Genomic DNA, 9,886 nt, shown 5'->3' with positions numbered 1-9,886 from the left:
CCACTCTGTCTAATATGGTAGCCACTAGCCACATGTAGCTATTTAGATTTAAATTAATTAAAATGAAATACAATGAGGAATTCAGTTCTTCATTTGCACTAGCAACATTTCAAGGGTTTGATAACCACACGTGGCTAGTAGCTACTACAGTAGACAGTCAGATACAGAACATTTTCATCATCTCGGAAAGTTCAGTTGGACTTCACTGCTTCGTATGAACGTTTTACTCAAATCGGATTTGAGATTACAACTCCAATTCTGTGCTTCACGTTCTTAAAAGTCTATGATGCCAAGAGGCGCAGTCTACAATTCTTTGATTCTGAGATTTCCCCCAGTTCTGACATTTCAGTGTCCAGGGAGGGAAATGAACTAGGGGGCTGGCTGTACTTTTCCGTCCTCAGAGTCTTTTCAAAGAGAGAGAGAAGTGACCTCAGCTTCGGGTCCTGCTGGCAGCTGAGGATGGGTTTTTAGCCATCTCCAGAGCAAATAAAGGCAAAGGAAGGGACTCGGTGTACGAAACAGGAGAAGGAGGTGGCAGTGGGATGCGGGTGAGCGGTGTCTACATTTGATGACCATCAAGCCAAGGGAAATACACCTCCTGTTCGTCCTCTGGCTCAGGCTACCTCCCCTCTGTGCACCTCGGGCCAGTTCACCGCCTAACTGGGCCCCATTCACGTGAGCGCCTGGGAGGGACCGACCGCCAAGGGAAATTGTGAGCTGGAGAGCATGCCAGTGTGGAGTGGGGCTGTCTGGGTCCTCATTCGGCCCCTCCACTCGCTCCCTGAGGCTCTTGGCAGGTTTCTTCCCTCTCTGGGCCTCAAGTCTTCTTACCTGTACTACAGAGCCAGAAAGACATACCTTGAACTCCCAGCGGGATGATGGATTATGAAAACGTTTTGAAAAGGACAAGCATATGCATCATCACAAACTAAAGAGATACAAAGGAAGTTTTCATTTCAAGCTGGTCATTTGCATGAAGGTGTTTATATTTTCACTAGGCACGCCAGGCCTTGGTTTGATTGTCAAAGGATGTGTGCACAGCTGATAAGTTCTGAATGACGGCATTTGACCTTGTGTTCTGACCTTGCTGGGGTTACTGTTGCACTTATTAGCTTTACAGGATGGGCGCCTGGCCTCTTTGGCCAGTGGTGTTTTAGAGAAGCTCAGAGAGGGATCTCATGGCTATGCAGTGAGCATGGCTGTACATCCAAGAACAGTCCAGCTTCCCTCTTGCCCCATCATCTGGAGGGAAAGGGTTATGAGATGAGTGATGCATCACTGGGCACTAGGAAGAACCCAAAATTTGGAAAATAACTCCCCCTCCAAGGTTTCGTGCCCTTAACACTCTCACTTTATGCATTTGTCCCCTGCTCCCATACCAGTCTCTGAATATAATCCCTATCAGCCCCAGCCCAACTCCATGAGGAGGTATTTTGTCAGCTTGGAAGAGGCCTGAATGCTGCACGACCTCCCCTCTCTCAGCTGCAGACTCCTCATCTGCAAAGTGGGCTTAAGAGCCTCCCGTGCCTGTCTGCCTACCTGCCACGTGTCAGGGGCTCCAAGAGGACAGTGTACATGTGAAGCCTTTAAAGCACAGCAAGATTTGGAATTATTTTTCTCTTCTGGCTGCAACACTGGGGATGAGGGTGGCAGAGAGGGTGAGTGAGCCACTGGGAAAGAAGTGCAAACGGTGGCAAGGCAGGACAGATGACAGAGCCACACTCACCTCTCCCTGGTCGGAGAGGAGAGCATGGTCCCTCTGCTCAGAGGAGCACAGGCTCTGGACCTGGCGGTCTTCCTGGCTCTCTAGCCTGGGCTTATGACCTTTCCAGGCCTAGCTGGGCTATTTCTCCAATAACATGACTTCTCTGTCATTGGAGCCCAGACAAGGTGACAGTTTTTGTTTTAGCTCTCAGTCTCACTTTGACCCCTCGACTTCAAATAATCCCAGACAAGTCCTTCATTGATGCTTTCTCTCCTGTTCCATTCGTCTGAAGCCACAGGCAGGAGTTGTTTTGCTTGTGTCTTCCAAATGGGGAAAGAAGAAGGGAGATTTTTCCACCTCTGGCCTGGGGAAAATAAGTCCACAACTGTGTGTGGGAGGGAAACATTCCAAAACCCGCCTGGAAAGGAAGAAAGGACTTCTCTGGGAGCTGGGGCCATGGTGAAACAATGCCAAGCTCCCAGGTCGATTCCTTTAAATTTCGGTTAGTTTTATATCCTGTACACTCCATAAAATAAGACGTGAGGTTTTGTGTCTATTTTAATCAAATAAAGGACCATTATGAAGTCTGTTCTTCTCCTGCCTGTTTCTGCTACCCAAATACTATAATCCAAGTGAAAATGTCTGAAGACAGAGGTGATAATGGGTGTCAAGACCAGCATGTGCCTGTAACGTTTCAAGGGCCGAGCCTATGATCTCAAAGTTTACCTCATCTAACTCTCGATTAATCGAAAGAGGAACCAAGATCCGGAGAAGATGAAGGACATCACCAATTCGCCAAGATACTATTCAGGTGGAACAAGAACTCCTGGCATTTCATTCCAAGCCAAGTGTTTTTTTCCATGATCCCTCCAAGGTGCTTGGTCAGTTGAGAAGTCTTAGAAGGAAGTAGGGATGATGGACCCAATCTGTAAGTTTGTGGGGACGACAGACAATAGAGGGTTGACACAGCCACTGTTCACCTTGACTAAAAGCGGCTTGTGGGCAGAGGAAACATGTTTCTTCTGTTTGGCCATAGGAGGAGAAACAGAGTAGACCAGAAATTTGGGTGAGGGAACTTTAGATCCGTATAAGAAAGACCTTTCCAAAGCCGTTTGAAAATGGAAGCCCATTGAGTTAGAAGAAGACATCGAATGTCCCCACCACAGATCCTCTGATAGGGACGGCATTTTTGGCATAGAATCATCAGAGGAGATTCGGCTCCAAGATCTCTGTCAGCCATGAGTCGCGAGCTCAGCATCTAAAGAGTGAGCTCTTAGCAGTGACCAGGGCAGAAGAGTTTTCTAAATCACAGCTAACATCCTGTAGCTGTGACGGGGAGAGAGAACACGCAACACATGCAAGCATTTGGATCGTCTCCCTAGAGAACCTAGAGAAGCGCCGTCCCTTCTGGGTAGAATGAAGAAAAATGTGGCCTCCTTCAAGTTTCCACAGGTCGCACTCCAAGGCTATTGCTGTTCTTTGTTTCCAAATATAGATCTCATTGTCTCAAGTTGGCAAGAAGTTGCTGCCTGTTAACTTCTCCCGATACATAGCGGGTAGGAAGGAGGGGGAGGAGGAGGAAGAGAAGAGTTTGGTGGGAGGATAGAAAAAAATTTTTAGAACATCAGGGATCCGAAGAGCCCTTGAACATGATCTGGTTCGGAATCGCCCAAACTTGATAAACTAGCCAATCACTTTCGCAATCACTTTTTAAAAACTTAAAATAGATGTATTGCGAAAGAAGACTTTGTATCCATAAATGGAAAAATCTGTGTACCTTTGTCGTCAATGGAAGGAAGCTATAAAAATAAATACAAAGAAGATAAAACAACTTTGTTGAATTCCAGCAGGATATAGTTTCCCGAGCAGGCTCTGAGCCAGAAGCCTGCTCTCTGTTACAAAGGGAGACAGATGAGTGTTAAAGAGGTGTTGAAGACATCTTAGCGCCAAACCAAGATGTTCTTATAAACCCAGAGTTGAAAGAGAATTGAGTAGAAGCAACTTTCTCCCGTGTCTCTCACTATCATTTAACATGTACCATCTAAAATTATCTTACCTATCACAGGAATTCGGCATCAGAAGGAACTCTCCACTAGGAAGCCTCTCACTCATTGAAATCTCAATCTCTCTCCTCCCCACAGGGTTCCCATCACCATGAGGGCCTGGATCTTCTTTCTTCTTTGCCTGGCCGGGCGGGCCTTGGCGGCCCCTGTAAGTACCCAGAGATCATCTCTGCTCAGCCTTCCCTCCCACCACCAGCTCGGGGCCATTGAATCTGTCAGCCCTGGATGCTCAGAGCGGACAGGGACTTCTCCATCTTGAGTTATTTATCTTTTTTTTTTTTTAAGATTTTTTTTCTTTAATAAGCTCAGGATAAAAATGTCAGGATGAGGACCATTGGGTGGAGATTTGTAATGTGACAATGATTATTTTTAGCAGTCAGAGCTTCCCAGAAACAGACTAGGATTGCTGTAGAAGGAGGGAACCACTATGGTATATGAAGATTTCCAGCAGTGGGGGGGGGTGATGTCGGGCGAGAGAGTGAAGCCACAGAGAGAGAAATGGGTTAGTTTCTGAATCGGTGAGAGCTATTTGGTTGCAAGCAACAGACTCCAATAAGACTAACTTAGGGGCGGGGTACAGATGTAGGGGTAGATTATAAAATCAAAGGCCTTGGGGAAGACTGGAAGAAGGCATTTCCAGGATCTGGGAGGAAGAACTATGGACAGTCTCAGAGAGGTTGCCATCCGAATTACACTCAGAGGGTCAATGCTGGTTACCTCAAGCTAAACTGGAAACCTCTACCAGAAGAGGGAGGAAGAAATGTGAGGCGGACAAACAAAAAGAAAACAGTTTCCTTCAACCTGGGATTCCCTCACCCTCTCTTCACTAGGAGCTGTGAGAGATGGTAGTCTCTGGCAATGCTGATCAGGCAGGTAGATTTTGGCAAAAGATCTGACAAGGTTAACATTACTTTTAGAAGCAGCCCCAGGCAGCCAGTGGCCTCAGAGTTTGTTATCTTACTTCTTTCTACTCCAAGTCGACATGGCAAGAAGAACTGCCAAATAAAATAATAATAGTAATAATAATAATAATAATAATAATGTCATTACACTTGTGAGGAAGAGAATGACATCTGTTCAAATTCACAGTGTTCATTCCCTCTGGGTCTGTTTTCCCACCTATGAAATGAGAGGAGGTGGTCTGCATCAGCGGTTTTCAGACTTTGACAGGTGTCAAAGCAATGGAATGTGTTCCAAGCTAAAGCTCAGATAGATGCCTCAGGTGTAAAATATACAAACGCGGAGGTGCTCTGGTGTCCCATGGGGTCCCGTGTTTGACCTCGCCTTTGCTTTCCTCACCTCGCCCATGGCAGTGCCTGAGCACAGCCTTGGGAACATCCAATGAGCTGCTCTCCTAGCTCCCCAGCTTTAGAGTTCCAGGCCAGAGGCACTTCAGCCCTTGACTCTGACCTCTCTGAACCCGATTTCCTCTTCCCGACAGCAGCAGGAAGCCCTGCCTGATGAGACGGAGGTAGTGGAGGAAACGGTGGCTGAGGTATCTGAGGTAGGTGGGTGGTGACCCCAGGCTCCCGGCCCTTCTCTGACTACATCCAGTACCTGGGAAAACCAGGCAGGTTCTGTGGGTCTCACGCTGGAACGGGACATTTGTCCCTTTCCCACATGCACACGGCACAGAAGTAAATCCTATATATCCTCCAATCTCGACACACTCCTGAATGTTTCCCAAACCTTCAATGGAAACCTATACTTGGAAGTTATCTAATTTTGCAAATTTTTAGTTTTTTAGCTGTGGGATCATTTTTCTTAGATGACCACTCAAGTCTTCCCATACGTCTCGAGCAGATAAAAGGGGAGCCGCCCTGTGTGTCTGGCAGGGGCAGAGGGCTTGGCACGCCCCCTCCTGCCCTAACAGCCCCAGCGGCGTCTGAGGCATCTCATTAGACCCCAGGAAACTATGAACACAGTTGGTCGATAAGATAAAATCTAAATCTGGGCCTGGCATCTGTGCTCTCTGTGACCTGGGCCCAGCACATCTTTCCAGTTCGTAGCCACTATCCCCTGTGGCTACCTAAAGCTCTGGGGAATCCCCTCCAGCCCGCACTGCCTTCTTCCAGGTCTGGGATGGCGGGAGGCCATCTGACTCATTCTTCTCCCTTTACCCCAGGTAACTGTGGGAGCCAACCCTGTCCAGGTGGAAGTAGGAGAATTTGATGAAGGTGCTGAGGAAGCTGAAGAGGAGGTGGTAGCTGAAAGTAGGTCCCTTCCCCATGTCTTGTCACATCCAGTCTTTAGCCTCTGCTACCTGGGCCTGGGGTATGGGGACAGCCTACATGAGGTTCCTTCCCAAGGAAATGCAGGGTGGAGTCCTCTGAGCAGGGTAGGCTCTGGAGGAGAAATGGCTTTGACTTAAAGGTTAGAAATATTCTCTGAAATCTGGAAAAGACCTATTTACAGCCAGGCTGTCCATGCTGTGAGCAGCAGGAAAGGAAGCTCCTCAGCTGAAAGTGACCTCTCCCCTCACAGTGCTTTGCCTTGATTCCAAAGTTGGAATCTCAGTGAGGTCACCAGTTATATGAGCTCCACGATGGCCACCATCTTAGCCCCAGCCCCACACAGGAGCAGACGTGAGAGTACCTCAAAAGCTTTCACACTCGTTAGCTTACTTGATTTCACACAGTCATGAGGAAATAAGACCTGGAATTCTGACAGAAATCGTATAATATTACCCATGGAGTTAGCACCAGAGGAAAAGAAATGACCTAGGGCCTCTGGCTTCAGCCCACCATGCTGGCACCTCCACCCCATATCATAACTCTAAGGGTTAATAGCATGGACTTTACAGGCAAAACAACCAAGGTTTGCATCTAGACTTGTTGGCCACTATGCCAGCACCCTCAGACAGCTCATTTAGCTTTCCTGAGCCTCAACTTCCTCATTTCTTAACATGAGAATGATGAAAATGGCAGACCCTCGCCCCAGGGCTGTGGGAGGATTGTAAGATAAGGCATAAGGGCACTTGGCCCAGTGCCTCACAGAGCAGGCATCTAATCAAAGAGAACAAAAATACCCCCAAGTCAAGCATAAGGAGGAAAAGGCTAGACTGAGCTCGCATCCTGAGGGCACGGTTTTTGTTGGAGCAGAGGGCAGTCTACTGAATCATGGTCCTTCCCCCTCCACATCCACCTTATCCGGTGTTTACCAGACAAGCTGGGCCCTATTGTCCACTGTGGGCCTGGGGCTTTTCTCCCTTTTCTTCTGTAGCCTTTCAAGTCTGTTTTGCAGGGCCTCATAGCTCCCTGGCTCCGTGAGGAGAGATGATTTTCCCACTCATTCTAGAAAGTCTCTTCTAGAATCCAAAAATGCCTCTCTACGATTGATCGACTGAGAGCTGAGAACACACGGTTGCTTCAATCTTTGGGGGAGCCCTATATCATCCAGTGTGCCTGGGTCCCAGACTGAGCCTACAGTTTCCCCAAAATGTCTTTGACCATAACCTCAGACTGAATCTCTAATTCCCAGACTGAGCCAGTTGCTTCCCTAAATGCCGATTGCTGGGCTCAGCAGAAAGAAAGGGAGGACTCAGGGCCACCCAAAGCCCAGAGTGGGGGCCACAGCCGAGGACTTCTGCCCAAGGATCAGTGTGGATTGGGTTGGGGTGAACGCACTAGCCCAGATGATGTTAACTACATGCCCTTGCACTCTGCCAGACCCCTGCCAGAACCACCACTGCAAACATGGCAAGGTGTGTGAGCTGGATGAGAGCAACACCCCCATGTGCGTATGCCAGGACCCTACCAGCTGCCCTGCCCCCATTGGCGAGTTTGAGAAGGTGAGCACTGACGAACAGGGGCGGGGGCTGGGGGACTGGGCCCTTCCCAACACAGAGTGTCTGTGCAGAAAACTGTTGGCTTAGTGATTCTACAGAGCAGCTCTAATCTCAGAGGTCCCCTCACTAGATCTGGTCACAGCACAAAAGCGGAGGTGAGTCAGAGGTGAGGCTCTGCCTGTCCCTGGATCTCTCCAGCAACCAGCAAGAGCAGCACCACGTTCTGAGCTCTACGCCAGACTCAGAAGAGAATACAAACATCAGGCCAACTGAGATAGGGGATTTCTTGACATGGGACCAACTCAGCAAAGCTTTAGGTCCAAAAATGTGGGCTCCGAGTCAGTCTGAAGGTTGACTTCAAATGCCATCCCTACCACTTGTTCGCTGTGGCACCTTGGCTAAGTTGCTGAACCTCTCCAAGTCTCAGTTTTCTCATCTCCAAAGAGGGACTAGAAATAGTCCTTATCTCACACAGCTGTTGTGGGGCTTTGTCAGATAATGCATGGTACTTAGTAAGTACCCAATATGTGCTATTTAAAAAAAATCTTTCGAACTTGTCCATTCTACCCCCAATAGGACTCATTTATCCAACCATCCATCCATCCAACCAAGTAAATATTTACTGAGTGCCCACTCATGCCAACCATTATGCTAGTAGTGACCTAGCTTAGGATAGCAAATCTAGTACTGGTATTAATCCCACAACCTCCCATGTGGGCTCTCCATCTTCACTCTCTCCCTAATGCAACTTCTCCTCTGTCCTACAAATTTTAGCATCCTTTCCAACTCGTCCCTCCTCCTCACCCCCCAACCCACTGGTCAGCAATGTCCATCAATTCTCCCTCTGCGGTGATGTATTAGTAATACTAAGTACATGTGTGTACAGGAGGTCCGACACGAGGCTCCCCCTCTCCTAACGAAGCTAATTACTGCCACTGCCCTCGTTCAGCCACTGGCGTCTCTGCTTGGCTATCCCCATGTGCAGAGATTTATTAGGAGGACGCACGTGACCCAGCAAACTGTTGGACTCACAGCCAAGATTTGTTACAGTGATGTATAAAGGATACACAGCAGGATCATAAGGAGGCAAAGTCTGGAGGAATCCACGCGTAGGATTGCTTACTCTTTCCCTACCCCCATGAGGGGTCTCACAAAACACACTCTTTCCTCAACTACAGATATGCAGCCGCATGTGAGCTATGTTTTTGCCCAAGGAAGCCCATTACGGACTCAGTGCCCAAAGTTTTAATTGCAGGCTGGTCACATAGGCACCCTCTGTGCAGCATGTACCCAAATTCCAGACTCTCAGAAGGAAAGCAGATGTTCAGCATAAACCATATTGTCTGTATGAGCGGTCTCGGCACAGTGAGACACCTTTCCATTTGTGGAAAGTTTTATCACAGTGCAGGGAACTGTTTACCAGCTAAAGTCTCAAATGACAGCCAAGGACCAATTTTACAAGCAGGCCTTTCTAAGGATACCGATTCCTGCTATGTTCTCTTTTCTACACACTCTGCCTTTGGGCCACCCCCATCTTTAATTCACCTCTTCCGTATCTTCTAGGTTTGTTTTCCCATATCTCAGGCCCGAATCAGTCATGCCTCTGCTCAAAGACCAACATCGGCCTGGGAGCCCAAAGACTGAGCTCTTGTCATAGCCTCACCACTAACTCACTGTATGACCTTGGGCTAATCATGTTCCTTGCTTGGCCTTCAGTGTCCCCATCTCTGAAATGGGCAAAAATGGTAGCAGTGAAGGGCTTTGGGAATGAAGGTGAGGTGCTCTATGCTTTGCCCACAGGTGTGCAGCAATGACAACAAGACCTTCGACTCCTCCTGCCACTTCTTTGCCACCAAATGCACCCTGGAGGGCACCAAGAAGGGACACAAACTCCACTTGGACTATATTGGATCCTGCAAATGTGAGTCTCCTTGGTTCGTCCAGCCTCCCTTTTTGGGGAGAGAGCACTGAACTGGCATTGATGCTGACTCTGCTACTCTCGTGATGTGAGATTTTGGGCGAGTCTCTTCCCCTCCCTGAGCTTTGGAGTTCCCATTTATAAAATGATGATTGTCTGTGGGTAGGGTCCTGTCAACTCTGCACTCAGGACATCTCACAGGCAGGACTGAACAGTCATGGAAGCACGAGAGCAGGGAGAATTTCTCTTCTCTAATGATGAGGAAGTTCTTCTAAGGGGCTAACCCACATCTTTCCCACTTCAACCGTGTAAAGCAAAAATGATGTTCCACCTGGCCTATAAAGAGTTTTTAAAATATTGGAGAGAGCCACTCACCTGACTTAGCTGTGCAGAAAGATGGAGGGGGAAACCGG

At 48.2% G+C, this 9,886-nt stretch overlaps 1 protein-coding gene across 2 annotated transcripts in view; it reads left to right on the top strand.

Moving 5' to 3' along the window:
* Positions 1-9,886, top strand: part of SPARC (secreted protein acidic and cysteine rich) — a 25,388-nt gene that overhangs the window by 6,934 nt on the left and 8,568 nt on the right. The window contains exons 2-6 of one of the 2 annotated variants that reach the window (XM_011371240.2): positions 3,847-3,916; positions 5,213-5,272; positions 5,894-5,981; positions 7,437-7,558; positions 9,356-9,476. In XM_011371240.2, the coding sequence (XP_011369542.1) occupies positions 3,860-3,916; positions 5,213-5,272; positions 5,894-5,981; positions 7,437-7,558; positions 9,356-9,476 (448 nt within the window). In that variant the 5' untranslated portion in view covers positions 3,847-3,859. Of the gene's footprint in view, positions 1-3,846; positions 3,917-5,209; positions 5,273-5,893; positions 5,982-7,436; positions 7,559-9,355; positions 9,477-9,886 lie in introns of both variants that reach the window. The other variant, XM_011371239.2, reaches the window with a different exon arrangement.

Source organism: Pteropus vampyrus, unplaced genomic scaffold, assembly GCF_000151845.1.
Source record: "Pteropus vampyrus isolate Shadow unplaced genomic scaffold, Pvam_2.0 Scaffold185, whole genome shotgun sequence".
Classification (NCBI taxonomy): domain Eukaryota; kingdom Metazoa; phylum Chordata; class Mammalia; order Chiroptera; family Pteropodidae; genus Pteropus; species Pteropus vampyrus.
The sequence above is the reverse complement of the archived record's forward strand: the minus strand, read 5'-3'. Positions and strand labels throughout refer to the sequence as shown.